Source organism: Paralichthys olivaceus, chromosome 8, assembly GCF_024713975.1.
Source record: "Paralichthys olivaceus isolate ysfri-2021 chromosome 8, ASM2471397v2, whole genome shotgun sequence".
Classification (NCBI taxonomy): domain Eukaryota; kingdom Metazoa; phylum Chordata; class Actinopteri; order Pleuronectiformes; family Paralichthyidae; genus Paralichthys; species Paralichthys olivaceus.
The window spans coordinates 19175064-19198781 of NC_091100.1; the positions used below are offsets into that span (position 1 = coordinate 19175064).

The 23718-nt window shown below is 41.9% G+C and overlaps 1 protein-coding gene across 3 annotated transcripts; it reads right to left on the reverse strand.

Moving 5' to 3' along the window:
- Positions 1–424: 424 nt before the first annotated feature.
- Positions 425–18580, reverse strand: mafgb (v-maf avian musculoaponeurotic fibrosarcoma oncogene homolog Gb). Of its 3 annotated transcripts, none has more exons than XM_020083758.2 (3): positions 18118–18580; positions 5996–6061; positions 425–5910 (listed from the first exon to the last, which is right to left on the reverse strand). In XM_020083758.2, the coding sequence occupies exons 2-3, from the start codon at positions 6029–6031 to the stop codon at positions 5431–5433; spliced, it is 516 nt and encodes a 171-aa protein (XP_019939317.1). In that variant the 5' UTR covers positions 6032–6061; positions 18118–18580; the 3' UTR covers positions 425–5430. The 3 variants fall into 3 exon arrangements, with proteins under 3 accessions (XP_019939317.1, XP_019939318.1, XP_069387052.1); XM_020083759.2 differs by lacking the exon at positions 18118–18580 and adding an exon at positions 17502–18037; XM_069530951.1 differs by lacking the exon at positions 18118–18580 and adding an exon at positions 6179–6356 and having other exon boundaries at positions 2733–5910.
- Between the last annotated feature and the right edge of the window lie 5138 nt (positions 18581–23718).

Below are 23718 nucleotides of genomic sequence, written 5' to 3' on the forward strand. Positions count from 1 at the left end.
AATGTTGTTTCGTTGAATGTGACTGATCAGTGAATGACTAACTGAAGCTATGGAAATTTGTGTCATTGATTGAGTGAACATGAAACATGTAGGTTGTAATGTATTTTGTCTCCCCCTACCTTTTCCCATACTGTAGTGTTATACTCTATATTTGAGTTGTAGGGGTTTTTTACATGATAAAAAAGAAAGAGCACAATAAGGCTATGATAATAACAATAATTATGACATACAACATATGTGGCTTTCTTTGTTAGCCAGAATTGGAGCAAGTTGCTGTATGATTATTAAATGCTCCCTATATCTTCTTAAAATAAGCAATGCTCAGCATCATGTTAATAATTGTTAATAAACATTAATAAAAATCAATAGATGTCAAAAACTACTTTTCCTGTATTTCTGACTTGCACACGACACAGTAGAGCTGTTTCATTTTAAAACATGTTTATTGGTCATATACAAAATAAAGTAAGCTGTTTATCAACAAACATACAGTATATACATCAATAAATTAAAAGATGCATCAGACCGTTGATGAAACAGTTAATGACATGATTACCAGTACCTTGTCATCATCACTTACATATCTACAAATAAAAAAAAGTACAATAATTTAGTCGAAGATAAATACTTACAAAGACTGTCACATTTTAAGTATTTTCCCATAGAAAGTACTGTCGTAGAATTATTTAGTACACCCCATACAGAAATATTACAAAACACAGAATTTTCCTATAACAAGGGCTTTTCTGAACAGGCTACGCCATATTCACACAAACTCACTACTTTTCTATAGCTTTAAACCGACCGTTATATACTTTTAGAAAAACACAAATATATTCCAGCTCCCCGGAGCAGCCTGGCTGAATGCTCACCGGCAGATACATGTTGTGTGATGGGTTAAAGAAGTGAAGGAGACTGTTAAAGAAGAAGAGAAGAAGAAGAAGATGATGTGATACCTGGGTAAGATTTTATGTTCAAGGTTGAGGACATGAGATGAGGGCAGGGGCAGCAGCAGGGGGTGACAAATCAAACATTACTATTGATTTAAAAAAAAAAAAAAAAAAATCAAAGGGATGCTTTGTTTCATTCGCTTTCAACAACCTGCATCATAGATGGGTTAAAGGACTTTTAGAGCCCGGTGGTGTGATTCACTACCCAGAAAACAACTGGATGACTACGTTCTGAAAGGCCAGCCAGCGAGATAAGGAGTTAATGATTTGCATCTTCCAGAGAATTTGGGTGTTTTTGAAGAAGCACTTGCTCCAGTTCATTCGCAGACACTTTGTAAAAAAGGGATGGGATAAGTGGGGTGGGAAGTGGGTAAGTGAGTTTTATCAGATGTTTCTCCACCGCTCCTCTCTGCTGCTGTAAAATATTTATGGATGTGGTTTAGGAGTGGTTGCTTGGGTTTGTGATGAAATGGTCTTTTCATAAGGAGGGTATGACCTCTGTTCAGGCAGCGGAAAGAAAATAAGGCCAGCGTGTCTTACAAGCTCATAAACTCTGTTATGATAAGCCACCAAAGCTAACCCCTGTCTGATCACTATATGTTCCTGCTGTCATCTCGTCATGTTTGCTGAGTGAAAATTAGGATTAAACTTCTGCAAGTGTTTAGAGACCCGACACACTAAAACCACAAGATATTTAAATCTGGAAGACAAAAATAACAATATTATTAAGTTGGACTGGAGGCATTGCATGACAGCTACAGTATATTTTTGCATCCTGTTTTCTTCTCAGATGGCAACAAAATAGATGATTTCATGTTTTTCACAGTTAACTGTTAATAGACTCAGGAAAAACAAAAAAACAAGATAAGCCACAACACATAAGCGAGATTTAAACAGAGACAACTGGCGCTGGTATTTATAACCTAGTATAAAATGCAAAACACTGTATACAAGCGTTTTAACCTTGTCACATCACACTGTACCTGCGATTATAAGACAGACAACTTGACACAACGACTACGATAGCATCACTGCTCCTGTGTGGCAGGAGGTCTAATTTTGCCCTACACAGTTAGTTGCATAATTAGAGATGTCTATTTAACAGCGGTCACCATGTTGACACACTCATGTTTACACAGTACACATCCTTTTTAAACCAGAGAACCATCAAAAACACAAAGAGGGTGAAAACGTATCTTGTCATCTGACAGTACAGTTTGACAAAGTACCTGTAGGGTTATGATTTGCATCGAGTTGTTTCAAACCTAAACATCAACTAACAGGGTTTGCTGGTAAAAAAAAAGAAAAAAAGGATAACATCCTTCAACAAGGGACAGAAATAAAGGATATATGAAAAAAAATCCAGTATAAAATGAAATAATAGCTTTGTGCCCATAAAAACAGGGTAAACCTTTTCAAATATAAAGAAATTCATGAAAACAATAGGTGCTACACCTACTGTATAGTCCTGTGATAAGACATTTGAAATAAATGTGTTGGACATTTTCATTTGACATTTGTAGCTCTCTGGTTTTACGCTTGACTGAACATGCAAATGGTTATCAGTGGAAAGATTATGGAGAAATAACTTTATTAAAATCTCAAACCCGTTCCCTTCATTCAGTGCTCAGTGTTCACCTGTTTGAATCCCATTTCCTGTCAATGTACTGTACAGATGAGGACACAATTTACTAATCTTAATAACTGCACAGCAGTAGGCTCCATAATCCTTTTTCTTCACAGTGGAAAAGTAACGGTTCAGGTAAAAAGGCTGCATGGATGTTATGTTTTTTTTTTTATCACTGTAAATTGCTTCTAGTTCAGTAAATGACTCAATTCAAATCTGGGTTCCTTAGTTGAAAAAAAATGGTTTTGAGGCAATCATACTTCATGATGGTAAACCTCACTCTTTCACAGGTTAAATGGCAGAATAGATTTTCTTCGCTTCATAAAACACTAAATATAATAACAAATCTTATTTCACTTCCCTGACAAGTCACAACAGTTCAAAAGCAAACAAAACAAGAACAACAATAAATATCGATACCTATATAAATGTACACAGCAAAAACAAATACCTTGATCACACACTACAAAAAACAACTTAGTGAAAGAGAAGGGGTGATGCACAGACTCATTGCTGAACATGACTGTTATCAGTCATCCTGAATGCACATGTTCTGAAACTTGTGAGGTAAACCATCTCGTTGGTCATGTTATCAGCAATAACACTGAAATAACCAAACTTGTCCAGAAACGGGGGGGGGGGGGTTCCTAGAATGAACAAATAACAGCTTCAGACCACGAGCAGATTAACAAACGATGTCACACAACTATGTCGCTGGAGCTGAATAACGAGGCCAGGAGGACCAAGATTTCATGATTAGAGTAAAGAGTGCAGTTACCAACGGTGTCATCACCCGCTTCGGCCCGGAAATCAAACAAAGAGTGAAAGTCTTATCCAAGAAATAGCGAACATCATAGTTACCTCGTCACATACCTACACAGCACACCACACGCTAGTTCACGGTTACACACACGTGCCTAGTCACTAGAGAAGAAACAAAGCTATTCAGTAGTTAAGCCACTTTTGGTACAATTGCAAAATAGAGAGATACTGTATATCAAACAGATTTCGCTATACCTTTTTTTTTAAACAGGTCGTTACAAACAATGCAAAGATAATTGTCTTTATAAAACTCCAGATTCTACCGTACATAGACAATGCTTTTTTGAGTATAGAACACCACATAGGACTACTTTTATGGCAAAGCTTGTGTGGGATGACAGCTCATTTGTGTGACTGGAAGTTCAGAGAAATACCTTTTTTGTTTGTTTGTGCTGCACCGTCAGTAATCACAGGTTGCTCTTGCAAAATGAGCTTTGTGGTTGAAAGCGAGAGAGATGCAACGGAGACTGTAAACACGTTGCTGTAGGTGTAGTAATGATTTCATATTCATATCGTAATCATAAGAACCAATTTATATCAAACAGACATGGGTTCTCCCTTATTACAGAATATTAACCTTCCCAAAAAGTGTGCCATAAATCTAGACAAATAAAGACTTCTACGTAAGTAATTGAACTTCCAAATCACAAAAATGGCTGTTATCATTATTATTATTAATCCTGATGGCTATTACACAGTTCATATAACAACACATGGCGAATGGCAAATGTTAAATGAGTCCTGATTGGTCAATGTGTCCCAACAAGCGCAGGTATAAGCAACCACCTCCCCTCAGTCCCCACTGTCCTTCCACAGTTTCTCATGTCCTCTTGACTTCTTCTTGATGCATATCATTAGGAGACCAAGGCACTTGCCCGTCCAAATGTCCCACTATTCTGAGAGGAAATCCTCTTCATCTAAATTCAGCTTAAACAGCCATTTTCCTGCAAACTCTTACAAACTGAGACTTTTAATACCGTCATCTCCTTCTTTCTACAGTATGTTGCTTTTTCATTTTTTTTTTTTTTGGTAAATATCTATTGTCTTTTCTCTCCTCTTTCAGTTAAATCCAGTAAAGTACTGTATGTAAATACGGAAACCAGTCGTAATTGAAAAAGAATGGAAGGACAGACAAATAACACAGATAAAAGAGAGAGCGAGAGAAAGAGAGTCGGACATATAGAAAGTGAAGAGACAGTAGAAAAAATACAGCTAACTAAATATAGCGATACCAAAACGAACACGCGTCACAGAATTTCACAGAATTCCTGATATATAACAATTCACACACAGAGAATACACTTTGGACCTCATGTGAATGACAACACAGTACAAAAACAGTAGAAATACAGTTACCACCATTGTGTAATATATATTTTTCTATAGTACTTATTCTGAAAAAGTTCTTGGCTAGGTAGAGCAAGATGGAACGTCTCTGCAGCCACTGAAATCAGCAGGTCACATGAAATCTTGTGTATTCTTTTGGAGCTCAAGGAACTTGTGAAATGTAGGTTTTAGAATATGTTTGTGTAGCTGATTTAAATCATCATCAAAATTAAATCATTTAATAAACACTTGATTCAGCATTTACAGATATTTAGATCCACCACCAGTAAAACCTGACACTGAACATTTGAGTGGTTTAAATGGAGGATGAACAAAAATTGCATGATTCTTCCAAAGAAATTGGGGCTTTTAGTTCTTTTTTCACATTAACTTCTCAGATTCCCTGACTGTACCAGGTTTTCAGTGACCATAGGAACCCTGTCTATCTGTGCTGTGCTAAATGAGCATTCGCTGACCAAGGGCCTTGCATCTGTGTTGTCTCAATAACCGTCCTCTGCCTCCATCCTTTCCTTCATCTGCACTGATCTGAGACAGGTGACGGGAACGTGCTGAGGCGAAGTGATTGAGATTGCCCAGCTGTTTTGGAGTCAATGCAGGGGGAGGAGAGGGGGACGACGGAGAAGAAGAATTACTTTGATGCAGCTGAACTCCTTCCCGATACACCCTCATCTATCTTTCCCTCCCTCAAGACCGTGCATCTGTTTTTGACTTCACTATTGTAATTACACTCGTCGCTGTTGCCACCTTCCCTGGTATGAGCGGGCCGATGACTGATGACGGCACCCCTCCTCCGCCCCCTCCGGCCCTGACCCCGACCCCTACAGTGGGGCTCCGCGCCACAGTCCTCGCAAAGGTCTGCAAGGCCTCGTACTTGGACCTCAGAGCGTCCAGCTCAACGCGCATGGAAGCATTCTCATTGGCCAGTTTGTCCACCTCCTGCTGCAGCTGGGCCTTCTGCTTCTCCAACTCCTCCTTCTGGGTGACCCTCTTCACCCGGCAGCTGGCGGCGTAGCCCCGGTTCTTCAGGGTGCGCCGCCGCTGTTTCAGCTGCAGGATCTCCTCTTTGGTGAGACCCCGGAGGTGCTGGTTCAGCTCCCGCACCGACATGGTCACCAGCTCATCGTCTGTGAGGCTGGTGCCATTCTCCCCCGGCTCACGCTTCACCTGGAAGAAACAGGAGGTGGAGTGAGGAAAAACAGGCCAACATATCAGAAACAGATTCTTCAGTTTTAAATGTGCACTCTATTACCTTCAAGGCTTTATTTCCTTTGTTAGTCGTCGTCATGCCACAATTGCCTTGCTCTTCTGAACACACCTGCGGAGAAGCAGGAAGAGTACAGAACATAAGCAGAGAAACATTACAAAGAAATACCCTCCTTTGTTTATGTTCCTTAAAAAAATCAATATAATCATATTAACTAAAGATCAATACCTGGTGTGCTGATAGGGCACTGTTGTGTGAGCATGTTACAGTGTTATTCATCAGTCTAGTTAGTTGTGTCTCAGAATGTATGAGTGAAAGTGACTAAAACATTTCTTAGAATTTCCCTGACTTCCTGTTTCCTGGTGGTTGCACAGACAGTGCCCACCACCTTTGTGTTGTTGCACTCTTATTGGCTGGCTTCAGACCAACAGTAATGAAATGAGCGTTAAAGGAGGAAGTGGTAAAATCTGTGGGATGAACTCCAGGGGAAAACCAACAGTTAGAGATGACACACACACACACACACACACACACACACACACACACACACACACACACACACACACACCTCACTAGAGACTGCTGCAAAGATACTGGTGGACAGTTGGAAGACAGACACAGACACCAACTAATAATAAAAAATTCATACTGCACAATGAGTGCAGCAGATAAAACGATGCACCAGCGTGTTAACAAGGGACAAAAGGACTGACAATGTCAACAAAGAGGGAGCATGGTGCAAAAGTGCAAAAGATGAGATCAGTCCTGAGAGCACACAGCTCCACAGACGAGCATCTCAAAGAGATGCTTTGTGTGGTGGTGCATTGGTCTGGCTCTCATCTCTCAGACCTGTGTGTGTGTGTGTGTGTGTGTGTGTGTGTGTGTGTGTGTGTGTGTGTGTGTGTTCGATAAAGGGCGGCTATTGTTGCTGCTGCTGAGCGATCATCATGCGACCAGTCATGATGACTCAGCAGATTCCTGATTTCACCCCACACACCCCTCCTCCTGCCATGCAAATTTCTGCTCTCCTCTGTCACTTGTTATTCCCCTCCCTCTCTTTTTTTAACTCGCCTCATAACAGTCTTGCTCATCCCACAAATGTGACAGTGTGCTCAAAATATAGATGGAGGCAATGGACTGACAGTTAAATGCTGTTGTCCTCAAAACATTTAAGACCTGCCTCACCTGCTGAATTAAACCTGAGGCAGCCTCTTCTCTTCCTTTATACTCTCCTGTGTATTTCATAAAAGGACAAGTAAAAAGAAAACTAGGAAACCAAATTGCGATGATTTGTGCCTTAAGACATTTACAAGTTTTGTGATTTAAAAAAACTCCTTGTTTGGGGAAGTGATGACACTGAAGTGGCGACGTGTCTTGTTCATTCTTATTCTTTTCTGTCACAGGACACATGCCAGTGAGCCTCCCCACAATGCACCTCTGTATGTCTGTGAGGCTGCGTGAGTGTGTGTGCATATGTGTGTGTGTCCAACAGTTATAAATAGCAGTAGATCAAAGCAAAATGTACCAACAAGCATATACAAGTAATCATGCATCCACACAGCGCACGTGAAGAGCAGGGCAACTTAAAAAGTCTGTCGTCGACTCGGTGAAAAGATGAAGAGTATGGGAAATCAGCATTGCTACAGTTGCTTTAATAAATCAACCACACTGCTTCCTTCAGAGTGTTTAACTTTAGTACTTCATTGGTCAATAAAAAAATGCTGTTTTATTTAAGTGTGTACATAAAGAGCTTCTTGTAAATACTCGTCTTCAATCCATGTGAACCACGGCGCTCTTGTTTTGTTTGGATGCAGCCTCCCACAGCTGGAGGTGCATCATCGCACAATAGACGGATCAGAGAGAATCAAGTGAGGGTGGCTGCTGGGGTTGGGGGTGGAGAAGAGAGGTGGTGGTGGTGGTGGGGGGCTGAGAAAAAACAGAGGGGGCAAAAGGAGGTTGTTTTCCTGCCAGGCACTGGTTTATTTCCCCAGTGCCAACCCCAACCCCCCATCTGCATACAAACAAAAAGCATGCCAGCAAACACACACACACACACACACACACACACACACACACATCCCCCTGCCACCGTGCCAGTCGGGCACGATAAAACACACATGCAAAGCGGTTGACTGCAAGTCCGCAAATGTTTAGAGGGCTAAACAATGCGTGATACATGCAGAAATGGAATGCATGCATGAAAAAACAATCACTATATTAGGGATCTTGTTATCTTAGATACAGACAGCTGAAAAACTGAATTACTGCTGGTGCACAAAAGGTGATGCAGCTCTGTACTCATTGTTGGTTTCTGCAAATGTTTCAGTGTCTGTGGTTTGTAGTACATTTGTTAAATGAAGATGAGAAAACAGGATGTACCAGATTTGGTTGTGTACAACTGGATCTAAAGTGAAACCAGCAACTTATCATGATCCCTTAAGAAAAAGATGATATCGGTATATTGCTTTTCTCTTTTTAAATTTAAACTGTCTTTTTAAAACTGCTATTTCAGCGAAATGTTCTATTGTTGCTGTTGTTATTATTATTATAATTGAGTAGAACTGCTTGATAACCAGCTGAACACACACACACACACACACACACACACACACACACACACACACACGCACACACACACACACACACACACACACACACACACACACACACACACACACACACACACCTTGACCCATACCAACTCCTTCCACCAAGTTTCATGGAAATCCATTCAGTTGTTCTTGTGTAATTTTGCTTACAAAAAAACCAACCAACAAACAGACAGGGGTGAAAACATAACCTACTTGCCAGAGGTAATAAATGCCAAAACACCCATTTTTTTAATGATTTGACTGTAAATTGTCTGTAACATTTGCCCATCACTGTTTGTCAGAGCCAAATGTCTCTTCGATCTTCAAAACGTTTCTTTAGTCCAACTAACTGTCCAAAGCCCAAGGATCTAAAGTACCTGTCAAAGTTTTGTCAAAGAGTCTGAAAACTTTTCTACAGTTTTGCTCGATGAAATGACTGCACTGGTTAACAAAGGGGTTGTCAAAGTCTGAGATTATGGTCCTGAATCAAAGCTTGTAAAGAGATGCCCTCTTACTCCACCGTATAGTTTACTTGCTTAGTTTCACTCATGTTCAGGAGGCCGATATGAATATGATGCCTTTTGATTGACACTCCACGGTTGACCGAAGAGAGCCTAACGTTGCTGTTTAACATGACTTCAGGTTACATCAAATACATAAAGTCCTGTCCTATGTATTTGTTTCTGACTCTAAAACAGTAAAAGTCTGTAAAACTACTGTATCAACAACAATCTCTTGAACCAGAGCCACGTATTTAGGCTGTAGTTGTGACAACTAATGTAACAACTTTATATAATACTTTTTACTTTCATTTGAGTTTAGGCCTTGTGTAAGTCACCCAGGTTAAGAATCATCTGCTGAGCAAAGGTATTGCCATTTATCATGGACACACACACACACACACACAGAGGTGTCCTTCCCATAATGCTTGCAGGGTGGTCGCTGCAGTGTGGTCAATGCCACAGCCGCTGTTGCTACAACAGACAGCTTTTTTGCCGTGGTAGGCAGTATTTTTATGGAGCAACCGAAAGAACGCTGACGACTCAGGAGCAGAGATGCTTACGGTTACAGTGGAGAAACAACACACACATACACGGAGAGGATGGGACACGGGGACAGGGATGGAAGGAGAGGTGAGAGGCAGTGGAGATGAATAAAATATGGATTGAAGAGGAGGAAAGAAAGAGAAGGGGGCGAAGAGTTGAGATAGCAAGGTGAAGAACAACTAGGTAAGAGGGAGGGGTGGAGGGCGAGCCGGCGGTGGTGGTGGTGAGGGAGGACTGAAAGAATGCTGACGTCTCCAGAGCTGATTAGCGTTACAGCAGAGACATCACACCCACAGCCCAGAAAAATGCTGAGTATGGAGGGAGGATGGTGCGGGGAGTGCAAATGACAAGGGAGGAAGAAGAGAAGAAAAAGAGAGGCAAGTGAGTAGGGGGGTAAGAGGAGGAGGAGAGAGGTGAGGAAGGAGGGAGGAACACTGATGAGGAAGAACAGGAGGGAGAGGAGAGGGGCAGAGACAGAGGAGGAAGAGGGGGTGGGAAAGCGTTTGGGTGAAAATGCATCCTCAACACATTTGTAAGAGCTTAGCTTGTGTGTATGTGTGTGTGTGTGAGCGTGGAGGGGGCTGGTGGATGGAGGAATGGATGGAGGGGGATTGGGGTTGGAAAAAAAAAAAAAACCTGAACTCAGCAACGACCACGACTAAAACCTCCAATTAGAAAAGTTCTGAGGCTGATCCAGTGTAATGAAACTACTGCTGACCATCTATCCCTCTCTCTCAACCTTCTGCTCTCTCTCTCTCACACACAAACACATACACACACACACACACACACACACACACACACACACACACACACAAGGAAAGCTTCACATCCTGTCATGTTGATAAATCAAGTCCTGAAGAAGGGATAAAAACGAGAGTAATGGCGAGGTGGAGGGTGAACGCAGAGATCATAGGGTTTATAAAGATAGATTAAAGAGCACAAGAAACAACACAGGTCATATCGCTGGACTCTTTCTTCACGGGTGTGTGCAGACAAACAGGATGATGAACTCTGTGTGTGTTTGTGTGGCTGGCCCTCAGACAGCGCTCTAATTAATCTTGTTTGAGAGAACCTTTTGCTCTGGCCACTGCCACCACAGAGAGAGAGAATTTCTTAGAAAGAGACTTGCTACTTAAAAGCTGGTGGCATGCTGCACAGGCACACACAGACACTCACACACACACACACACACACACACACACACACACACACACACACACAAATAAATAGCCAGATTAGGCGCTACAAAAACGACTTGGGGGCTGGTGTGTGTGGGTGTACACAAGCATAAAAAAGCCAGTGCACAGAGAACGATCAAGAATAGATTGTACGAGTCACAAGTCATTTGTGATGCAAGTCTGTCTATATTGAATAATCCGACCATAACAACTGACTTAACTGCGCCTCCTCCCTCAGGCAACTCTCTGAGCAATAATAGAGAGCACAAAGGATGGCAGCAACAGAGTCAGGCAGTGAAGACACAGCAGGACACAGTGCGGACTTGATGGAGAGGCAAAAAGAGAACAAAATATAAGCAGTGTGAATTGAAACCTCAGAGCCCCACAAAACTGAGCTCCTGGCGGCAGTCCACCTTCATGCCTTTGTTAAAAAAAGAAGAGGGAGCAGTGCACAAACTCATTGATCTACTGTGGGCCCAGGGTGCTGAGGGAGTTGGTAAATAATTAACGATGAGCACTGTGTGGAGGCTAATTGAGAATTAGGAATCAGATCAGCGATAATGGCAACCTGTGTCTGTAAGGGGGAGACATACAGTCCCAGCAGAGATACAGGACCATGGAGAGAGGGTGAGGAATTGAAAGGGGAAAAACACACCCGTTTGAGCTCTGTGTGTGTGTGTGTGTGTGTGTGTGTGTATGTAGAGGGAGAAGGAAGCTATTAACTGGGAGGTATGCAGAGCGTGAAATAAGCATGATAACACAGACAGAGAGGAGAGGAGGGAAACACAGGGAAAAGTGAAGGAGCAGACTTGCAGGAGAGTCAGAGTCTGGCCCCTCATATACAGTATCATAATATATGCAGAGGAACGAGTGATCACTTTCACACTGTTCCCAGAGTTCAAAAAAGGAGATCCTGTGTGTGTGTGTGCTGGTTAAGTGTGCGCGACACCGTGTTTGTGCAAGTGTGTTATTAAAGGCGAGAAAAAGTCCTGGCGTCGACACGTTTTTCCCATTCCAGGTAGTAAGTCGGAGTGTGATGACAAATTTCCCAACACAAGCAAAAAAACTGCACTGTCAGGAAATTGAGCTCTGGCTCTCTTTTTTTTCTCAGCTCTTTTTTGAAGAGGAGGGAAAGCATGTACTGTAGGTTAAGTTTGTTCTCACTTTGTGTGTGTGTGTGTGTGTGTGTGTGTGTGTGTGTGTGTGTGTGTGTGTGTGTGTGAGAGAGTAGCAAACAGAGGACTGTGAGGGAGACAAAGTTAAACGACACATTAAACTTTATTTCCCCCCAGACGCAGCACATCCCTCCCTGGTCAGCAGAACCAACCTGAGACAAAGACAAAGGTCCAGTGCAACAGCAAAGTAAGCACCGTGTGACTCTGCAGAGATACTTTCCTCACTATCAGACACATTAGTGAGGACAAATCATCAGATGCTCCTCAGCAACAAAAAGCAACGCACACAAGTGTTTGGTTTGCAGTGGCCTCTTGCACAGGCACATTCCTGGTTAGACCATTTTAAGGTCACTCATTTTAGTTGGTATGACAGGCATGGTGCCACACACACACACACACACACACACACACACACACACACACACACACACACACACTGCAATGTAACACACATCAAAAACACTCCTTATGTTATATGTAATCACAGATGCCATTAAATTACGTATTATGTTTATATGGCACTTTTCATAATGTTTTGTCTATAAATAGGATTGACTGATTACAGCTTCTAAAATGTGGTGAATATTTATTTTTCTTTGTGTTATATGAGAGAGAATTCGATCTATTTGTCCTCCACAACTCTAAAAACCCACAGATTAGAAAAACAAAACTAATTGTTAGATGCAATCCTAAACTAAATTGTCAATAAAGACAGAAACGTTAATGGTAAATAAAAATGCTTTTTTGTGTGCATATTTTAGATGTTGATGCAAAATCTAATCAGGGGTCATGTTTAAAAATAGTTAAAGAGTTCAACCTCTTGCCAGCAGCCATCTTTATGTCTATATATGTTTAGTTTCTAAATTAGACTTCTAACTTAGATTTAATGCCACAGGTGAAGGTAAAGAGCTGGTGCAACATTTGCGGCCCACTCATATCTTTGTTACCCCTTGGCACCACACTTTGGTCTGTGTGTCTGTGTGTGTGCATGTGTGTGTTTTATTTAAAAGGTTCAGAAACTCATACCGCAATTCTGGGATCGTCACACTGCAGCTAAAAAATGCGGCAAGTTTGCGCATATAGATGATGCAACTGGTAGACAACCGCTGGTGAGGATGCTCCTGTTACCAGGGCCTTGCATCTCCACAGCTACACGCCATTCTCAATATCTTAACATTGCACGCACAACAAAATCAGTGCTACGGGTTGGAGTGTGTGTGTTTGTGTGGCAATGAACTGGAGCCTTCTCAAACAGCACTAAAATAGGTCCTCTGAGGAACATAAGGATTTGACTGAAAGAGAACCGATCAGATTGAGCATTGATACGGACGACCAGCTTGGTATTTCACCACACAGCAGCCATTTAAGGACGCATGGGTACGTTCAGTAATTGGAGCCACTTGAACTAAACTTAAACTTGTTTTCTTTTTCCTAATCCCTTTGACTTCTTATGGATGTTGCAGTGGGATTTATCTTGATTTCATACATTTTCCGCTTCTCAGGGAGGTTATGTAAATAAGGAGTCAAGACACTTGGGGGAGGGGGGGGGGGGGGGGGGGTATTTTACACACATAAACACACACACATACTATCTCAGAATACACAAGGACAAGCAGCACGCTCACACAGAAGTAGAAAAAAACAGTGAAGCACAGCAATGATTATGCACCAGATCTGCTTACACCATATTTCATCATTACTGTGGAGAAAAAACACTCAACTATTGATCTGCCCCACTGCTTCCTTTTCTCTCCGCCGCTCTCTCTCCCTCCCTCCCTCCCTCTGATTCCATCTTTTATTCCTGCTTTTACTTCTCTCTTTTTACTCTTCTCTTGCTCTCAGAAATGTGCAAGCATAACAAGCCTTTTCTGAAATGGATCCCAGTAGTAAACAAGATCATAAACACGCAGACGGCACTTTGGAGATTATTTCCCAATATTATCTCTCCTACACACACACACACACACACACACACACACACACACACACACACACACACACACACACACACACACACACACACACACACACACACACACACACACACACACACAGACAGACAGACAGACAGGCACGGGAGGTGGACACAATACTGTGAACACCTGTGCAATCTAATGCAATCCACCACTACAACCCTGCAATAAATGCTGCCGCTGTAAAGCATCTTCAGGAGATATAATTTTGGGAGCATGTTTCAATGTGATGGTGCACAATAACAAAAAGTGATTGATAATTAAATACCAGCTCAGAATAATAGACTTGAATGAACACCTGACTGATACTCATGGATAATGAATCTTAGTAAGTTTTTGCTAACGGCTGCAGTGACAGTATCCCAATTCATCTTGTTTTAAATAAAACATTGTCACGGTGTGTGTAGCAGGACCGAAACTCAGGTCAAATCAGAATGAAACCCACACATGAGTTAGACAAAAGAACATTATCACCGCCACAGTGGCGGGCTGTAGTATTTTCAAGTGGCAAAAATGTCCAAAAGAGAAAGGTGCTCCAGGAATTAGACAGTGCCAGAACACCCCAGACTGTTTGATAACCATGTCTGGTCCACATATTTCAAAGACAAGAGCAATACGTTCTTAGAACAATACACAAATATATTTAATTATCATTTTAATCAATAATTAATCTGACTGGGATTTTCTCAATAAGCAATTGTCCTATAAATTGTCCATGACACTCTCCTTTGACCCAAGCTGACACTGTTCCAACAGCTTGTTTTGTCTGACCAATAATCCAAATCCATGAAACTGTCACGTTGCACTAATTAAACTCCCTTTTTTAACATTTTTGTGTTTATAAAAATATCAATTTATAGATGAAAGCTGTGACCGATTGATTCTCCAAACAATCAGTTTATCAACATAAATAATCTCTTACTTCTTATTACTTCTTCCTATTCATCCTATAACCCCAATGCAGGGAATCAAACAAGGATACATGAGCACAAAAACACACACACACACACATACACACACTTTTCTGATGTGGTCAAACAGACTGATGTTACACTCATTACTTTCTCTTGAGGATAGAGACTTCAGAGGGGAAATGACAGAAAGGAAACAACTGTCAAGTGCAAAATGTTGTAATGGCCAACTGATAGCAAAATTACTTCCCATTGCTATGTCTACACACACACTCACACACACACACTTTTTAACCTTGGTGCTTACTTTGCTCTCTTAGTTGCAGTCCCTACAGCAACTAGATCTTGATAGGTGTCGTATCTCTTACACTTTTTGCACACACACACACACACACACACACACACACACACACACACACACACACACACACACACACAGACACACACACACACACACACACACACACACACACACACACACAGTCTATCTCTCTCCCTCTCACACACATACGACACAAGGCAAAAGAAACTAGCTGTGGTAAGTAACAAGTGAAAACGCCATCTGTCAAGCGAGAGCGCATTTGCTTCGCCTCAGCATTTTCAGGGGAATGCCTTGAAGACAAAAAGGTCCTTGTTCTCAATCTCTCCGCAAATCCCATCTCTCATTCTTCCTCCCTCTTCCTTCATCCCCGTTGCTCTGTGCGCCTTGCCGCTCCGCCACCATCAGCAAAGTTGCACACATAAGCATTGGTCAGCGTTCAATTACCATGAACACCAGGGAAGTGGGGAAAGTACTTGACAGAGAAATGCACTTCAAGCACTGATTAAATACTGATACCAAGTATAAAAAGCTTAGCCCATAGGTTGTGTGTGTGTGTGTGTGTGTGTGTGTGTGTGTTGGCAATGAGAAAAGGAAATGGGGAGAAATGTGTGTGTGTGTGAGTGAGAGAGAGAGTAAGGGGGGTTGGGGGGTGCTCTTCTCTCCAATACTGATACAACTGTTTCATCATTATGACCCTCTATTACAGTACTTGCCAACTTGCTTACTACATACTTTTGATAGTCTCCACAGAGTGCTGACTCGAACTAAAGCTGCTGATATGGAGTCATTAGGGGGTGAAGTTTCTGTTTTTCTTGTGCCCACAGAGCTTCCCTATTACTCTTCAGTGTTTAAGAGTTGCAACGCTCATAGGTTACAACCGGGCGAGCACATAATGGCCCGGCTACAGGAGATCGATCAGAGCAGCTTCTGTTGCAGCAGGACGTTATATAGTTCAATGAGGCGCTAGCTTTTTTTAGCACATGCAGGTCCCTGTGTGGGTTCATGTGCAGTCAGTGTCCAGCATTAACCACAACGGAAAGGTGTCCTTCCCCCCAGCTGTCATTTGTGTTTGACCACATTATTCAAACTTATTATCACACGAACAAACAAAAACACACACACACACTAGCCCCTTACCTTAATCCTAAACTAATTCTAACCCTAAAACCAAATCTTAATCCTCAAACAACCCTTTAAATTTGTGAGGACCAGCCAAAATGTCCTCACAATGATGGTATGGACCAAATTTGGCCATCATAACTATAGTCACACACACACACACACACACACACACACACACACACACACACACACACACACAAGGTCAATGTTAGATCTTGCACACTTTCAGATTGGGTTTGAATTAAAAATGAGCATATCAAGGGTAGCAGGAGTCATTGCTTTGTCTGCTTGTGAGGTTTGTTTTATTCAGGTTCTCTCCACCTCTCTCTTCCCACTCTCTCTCGTCTCTCCCCTCTTTTCCCCCCTCCCCCATTTCTCACCTACCGGTCGAGGCACACAAACAAGTTTTCATCTTTACTATATAAAGTGTTGTGATTTGCCCCTATGCAACTAGAACTGAATTGAAATCATCCCCCCAAAGAAGACAGAATAGGGGGTTGAACAGCTAAATAATTCAGCGGGTGTTATTTACCCTGCCTGCGCGCACACTCTCCCCATGTGCTTTAAATCCCCTGACCGAGGATGAGGTGTGTGATCGAGCTGCATGAAACCTCACTGAGAAATTCATCTTTTGTTTTCAGGAGTGGCGACAATTTTCTTAAAGCCCACACGAGCTCTGATCACCCAGTGCACCGTCAGCCCGCCGCTACACGCACATGAACCGGGCCCGTGTTGGTTTCCATGCACCGAGCTCTTCCTTCCCTCGCGCCAGACCTTTGTCCGCCCGCCGCCGGTGCCATGTTACCACGGCTCCCTCGTGCCTCCGCTCCGCTCGCGCGAACGTTGAGAAATAACAACGTTGTGATGAATCAGCATCTCTGCAGCCGGTGTACGGCACATCGAGGCACGCCAGGAAATAGACCGGCTCCCTCCGTCTTAACCAGCGGGTGAATGCACCGTGTATATGTGGAGGGATAGAGGCGGTGGAGGCCTGGCTGACACAAAGCAAATGTCAACACGGTCCCCAGCAGCAGCAGCAGCCGCGGGACGCGGAGCTGTGACCGCCGGACTCTCGCAACACAATGACAGCTGTGGTCGTCGCTGCCTCTCTCTTTTATTTACCCCCACATCACATTGCACTGAACCGAACAAGCAGCCTCCAGACTCTGTCCCTCCAGGAGTCAGAGGACTCAGTTAAACAGACCCACAGCTGACCGGTCATCTTCTTACCTGAGCGGCGGCGGGCACACACCGAGAGGCGGCGAAGCGACAGCGGCTCGCGGCAGCTCAAGTCCGCCGCTGCCGCTCCAGCGCCCCGAGCAGACGGCAGCACCGAGGTGGTTTTCCAAGGTTTCCTCTTTAATAAGTTGTGACTCTACGCTCAGGTTTTTACTTTCGCTTCTCTCTCTAGATATTTAGTCATTTAGTCGTCAGAAAACAAGGGAATCCCCGCGAGTAGCAGCGGCACGGGGCGCTCGGTGCTCTAATACCGACACATGGCTTCTTTCTTAAGCTTGACAGCCGCACGTTACGTAGCCTACTCCCCCTTTGTCTGTGTTGTTGTGGAATCACCGGCTGATAAGTCGGCGATCGAGCGACCGACCCCGGTCTCGGTCGAGCACGTTCGGGTCCGGATGACGAACCGGGATCGTGATGATTCAGCAGTACCACACCGCTGCTGCGGCCGCAGAGAGTCGGACTGAACGGGACAAGCGGCGACGTCAACGCGACCGCACTCGTCGGTGGCGGCCGTGCACACTCAGCAAAACAGCGCGTCTATATTCAGCAGTTTTTCTTTTTCTGCAAGAAAATACATTGAGTTTTGATTCGCACAAAGCTGACTCACCCAGAAGTCAAACCGGCGCCGTTCGCCCGCCGCACCTTCGGAGGTTGGGGTTCCGCCGCTTGGTTGGTGGACCCGGGGAAGAGCTGAGGCAGTTGGAGGAATGTTATTTTCCGCTCACGCCTTCTCGCAGGTCTTTAGATACATCCACTCCTTTATGGTCGGAGGCGCCAGACGTCAAATGATGTTTGGATCACATGGTTTCATTCATGAAGCGGCTACGCAACCCGCATTTAAAGAGACACGAGACGCTACTACCGTGTGATGGACTGTTCCAACAACAACAGCCCGAGAGGAGAAGTGGGACCAGGAGCCAGCCCCACCTCTGAGCACATCTACACACAGAGGGAGTCACGTCTGATGCTGGAGAAACAATGGCCCCACTGTAACCGAGTAACACTCAACTCAATGAATCTGACTCCAGATTTGACTGCAGTGTCTCATCTCGTGTTTTTTATGAAAGTGCACAAATCCCCAAAATGGACAGCATGAATGTGCAAAAACAGAAACCAAACAAATAGAACAAATAAATAAAATGTGTATCTGCACACACGGGGGAAACTATTCTATACTATTCTATATCATATCATTTGTTGACATCAGTTGACATCAAAAGTTCTCATGATAAATGTAGAATTATTAGTTTTGCTTGTTTTAAACTCTTCTTTCTGAGCAGAGACTCACTAACAGAGGATCAAGAAATATTTATATTTTGAGATTAAATTGACTAATGTGAGGTAGAGCTTTTATACCACCTGTGCTTAAACAATAGATAACCTTTCTATCGATACATATTAAACCTTTGTTAAACTGCTGCTGATAAAACTTAGATTGTGGCTCTACTTTCTTCAAGGACTTTTTTTCAAGCTGTGTAGCCATACAGAAAACTGACAAGTAGATTTTTATCACTGTCACTTCCCTTTAAAGTACATGAAATGAAAATATGACAAAAATCTCCTGACTCAGCTTCCACAAAACAAACCATCACTTTTCACAATAACAAAAAATGTGCCACCTAAATGTAGCATTTCCCAGGCCAAGAAGTTCCAAAGAATTTGTATCTGGAAATAGTTTTAATAGCCTTAATATGTAATACTGATTTAGCATTTTTTAATATGAAACATTATTTTAAGTGTATCTGTTTGTTTTCTGTTGAGGTCGCACTTTTACAACCAACTCTCTTTTTTATATTTGGTTAGCTGAATGCATGAAAAGTTTAAAATCCCATATTTCCTGTTTTTCGTGGCAAAGTTCATTGATTGACTGAAGAAAAGCATGAACATCTAGATGCAGATCATTTATCATACAGCATCCATCCAGATTTAAAAGACGATCTAAAAACACACTAAAACAATTACAACTAATTGTTTATCAATATTCTATTTCCATTTCTCAGGAACTAATGAGTTTCCATTCAAGTAAGCACTCAACCAATATTAGCAGCCTATTTCCAGATAATGTCACACAATTGATAAAGAGTAGGTGGTATTACATATTCATTAACTGATAAAACTCCACTTGGACGTCTTTGAGTAAATCTCTGGGAGGAAAGATTAGTTTTTAAATATCACTTGAATTTTGCTCATAAAAAGACAGGTGTAGAACATAATCATACAGCAATTTTAGACATAGATTTAAAACTGTTTCCTGGATCTTAAGGGCTTTTACTTGTAGGAAGCAGTTTTGGCAATTTTTCATCCGGAGGACCTCCAGATGTTTTATCAGCACAGTCTGTTGAGTGCAGAGCTTTACCCTGCACACACTGTGGGAACACATGGACTATAAATGCTCCATATGCTGGCAGTTTAGTGATAGAATGCTATACTGGACTATACTGAAGTACAATTTGAGGTTATTAAAAGGTATTTATTGTGCTAATGCTATTTATTTTATGCTACTATACTGCACATCACTTCAGGCTAATGCTGTCATTTTTACCCAATAATATTCCTCTGACAGCTTTAGTTATTTTACATGTATTAACAAATAGATACATGTTGATATAATGAGCCCCAACCTTAACTACAACATCAATATTTATATCCATTATTACAATATACAGCACTTTTTTTATATATTGATACTACTGTTTGTAAGATAGTAGTTCATTGTAGTATACAGTTACTTGTTTCAATGAGCTGAGTACTTCCTTCACCACAGCATACTTCCTTACTATTGAAACTTAACCCACAAAACCTGCTGTGTCAGAAACACAGTGATGTGACGTTCACAAAAGTGCTGTTTAAGAAACACTTGGAGGAAAATTCTAGCATTTTGAGCTGAGTATTAAAAGTTTATGCAACATCACATTACACACTACTATATTTCAGACAGAGAGAATCTACTTTTTACTCCGAAACGTTTATCTGAGCTTTATTTACAGGTTTATCTGTACATTTGAAGAAGCAATTTGAGTTTGTCTTACAAAAAGTTTAACGTATATATGCTGTGTTTGTATATTTGACCAATTTAAGCTGTGTAAAAAACATGTCTACATCTATATAGAAGTTTCGTTTCCACAATTGCATGGCACCATACTTAAACCTCAAAGTTGCAAGTGATAGTTATAGCCTCACTGTGAAAGATAGCAATGTTGATTCTAAACAATTGAATTCTTACTTTAAAAAAAAGTTGTAACTGTTGCCAAAGGTGATTCTACATAATACTGACTTATGTCTGAAAACCTTTGTGAATGAGACATTTCAAAAAAATAAATGTCTTTTTCTTTATTGGTTAGAAACACCATTTATTGTTTCACTGGCAAGCAACATGAAATCCACAGCCACATTTGATTCAAAACTACATTTTAAAAAGTCCATGTCAATAACCTCCCTAAGGAATGAAGCCAAAATTCATCCAGGTCAGTCTTCTCCAGACCAACAAAAGCTTATTCAGACCTTTGTCTTCTCACACCTGGACTACTGCAATGCAATGTTTACATGTACCAGTCCATCCTGTTGCTCAGCTTCAGGGAGGAATTCTGCTGCCTGTATTTTAATCAACACTATCTACTCTATCAACACTGTCTCACACTTCTCCCTTCATTGGCTGCCAGTTAAATTTAAGTTTGATTTTTATTTATTTTATTTTTTATTTCAAACCAACACTTGGTAGCAGTTCCAAAGTTAAGCCTAGTGACTCAGGCTTACCAGGCTCCTGCCATTAGGACCCCAAGGCTCCAAACTCCTTGCCAGGAAGAGATTAAACTTGCCAGCACTAAATTTGTTTTAAAACCATTGCTTAAAACACATTTTTATAGGAAAGCCTTTTATTGCTTGATTTTAACAGAAGTCGCCTGTTTTTAGTGTTTTCTTTTACATTACTTCTTAGTTTGTTTTTTTTCTTGCTGAGTTGTTTTATTCCCATAAATCTTGTAAATCACATTAGAACATTATTTATATAAGTGCTATACAAACAAAGTTATATTATCATTATGAATGAGTGTAGACTGATGGGCAAAATTACAATAAAGTATGCAAAAGTAAAGTGGTCTGAATACTTTCACGTCTCTTTCCCACAAAAGCATCAGTAGAACACAGGTAGGTAGGTAGGTGTGTGTGTTTGTAGGTAGGTGTGTGTGTGCGCCTGAGAGGAACCCTGGAGACCTGTACACTTCACATTTGCACCAAAGAGAAGCACAAGCTGCAGATTCACTGACTGTGGTAACAATAAGAGCTTCCTCTTTTCTGCAACCGTTCCACCAGACAGCTGCACCAGACTGATACAGTATCAGCCCAGAGATCTCTCACACACACACACACACACACACACACACACACACACACACACACACACACACACACACACACACACACACACGATGATACTGCAGGGCACAAACACTAAAACAGGAACATGGACGACCGCCACTACAAACAAACACCTCTGTACTTGCTTGTCTGTTTTTCATTGTAAAAATGATGAGGCAGATGTCCCTAGGAGGTGGTGATGGAGGAGAGCAACAAAAAGAAGAGAAAGAGCCTCTCCATCTCTGTACTCATCTTGGTGTCTGGCTCTCCTCCTGGCCTTGATACGATATGCAAACAACCATGTTGCAAAGGTCAGTGATTGCATTGATTGAATGGAGATGACAGGTAGCATCTGGCCTACCTGTGGACAGAAATCCCATGCTGGGCTGGATTTTGCACATGCTCACACAAACACACACACGCACACACACACACAGTCCAAACTTTCCAACTCTAGGATTATCCGCCACTGAACTGCCATCTTAGACGCTCTGCCGGTGTCAAAATGATTGACACAGAACGCAGCCTCCTCACCTTGGGCAGAATGGAGGCACTTAAAGCCGCCGCAACAGAAGTCTAATAATGAGAGGCAAATGGAAGTCTCCGCGGGAATGGCTAATCTTAACAGAGAGCGACAGGAGCAAGCGGAGAATAACCTTATGGCATAAAAAAGGGATTACCAAGACACTTCAGCGGCGTAGGAAAAACCATTGCACGCACAAATAAACAGCCCAAGAGCACTAAGAGCATGTGGGTTGCAATTTAATCAAGGGACACTGGTGTGTGTTAGTTTAAGAAAAATAAACTAATCCTACAATAGCTAGTGTGTAAATTGTGGGGAGGAAGCCTGATTACCTGGAGAAAACCCACAGACACATGGAGAACATGAAAACTCGACATGGAAAGCTTGAGGATCCTTCTTGCGCCACCATGGTGTCCATTATACGATTTTGTTTATATGAATAAAATGGTTAAAGCTCATAAAAATCATCATCATTAATGCATGCCAAAATTAAAGCAACTTTGTGACTAGTGATCATTTAGAAAAAAGCAGTGGCTCTTCTGGGCTGCTTGTCACATTTCAGATGGGTAATTGTTAACAGTTCCAGTAATTTCCTATCTCAACTGCCCATGTTGTTTAATTGAGCAGCAGCTATAACACTAAAGCAATGATGTATTCATATAACAATCTAATGTCATATATATAATAATAGATTGACCACTGGGGCATTTCTGTGCAGAAAAACTATTGAAGATTTAAAGTGCCTGATAATATTTAGGACATTAAACAAAGCACTTTTATTCATAATGGGGCACTTTTACTTAAAGGTTATCTCAACATTGACAGCACCCTTGGTTTCTAAACTGGTTAGGTAATAATGACATGAACACCTCTGACAAAGAGGAGCAGAGGGAATTCATGTCCTCACACACTGGTCATATGTCCTGCTGACGGACAGCTTCTAAAATTGGACTGTGCATCCTCTTAGATCAGCCAATCATAATGCATCTCCAGGCCAGGAAAAAAACACTTTCACCATTATTATTTATGACATATGCAAAATCTGATTCTGTGAAGAGGCAGTGACCAACCAGTGTTTTGGATGGACAGTAGGTGAAACATGTAACTGCAGCGCTGCAGTTAATGCTGTGAACCAATGAGTGAGGAGGTGTGGTTATATTTGATTTTAGGCCAGGGTCAATTTTAAGTCCCTCTGAAGTGGCAGCTGTGTGAAGTGTAATGTGATCTTCATGAACATGTTTAAATGGTCCATGATCACACAGCACCATCTGCAGGCCAGGGTGCATGTTAATGACTTCACTGACAGAACAATCTGGTTAATTCTCGTGCAAG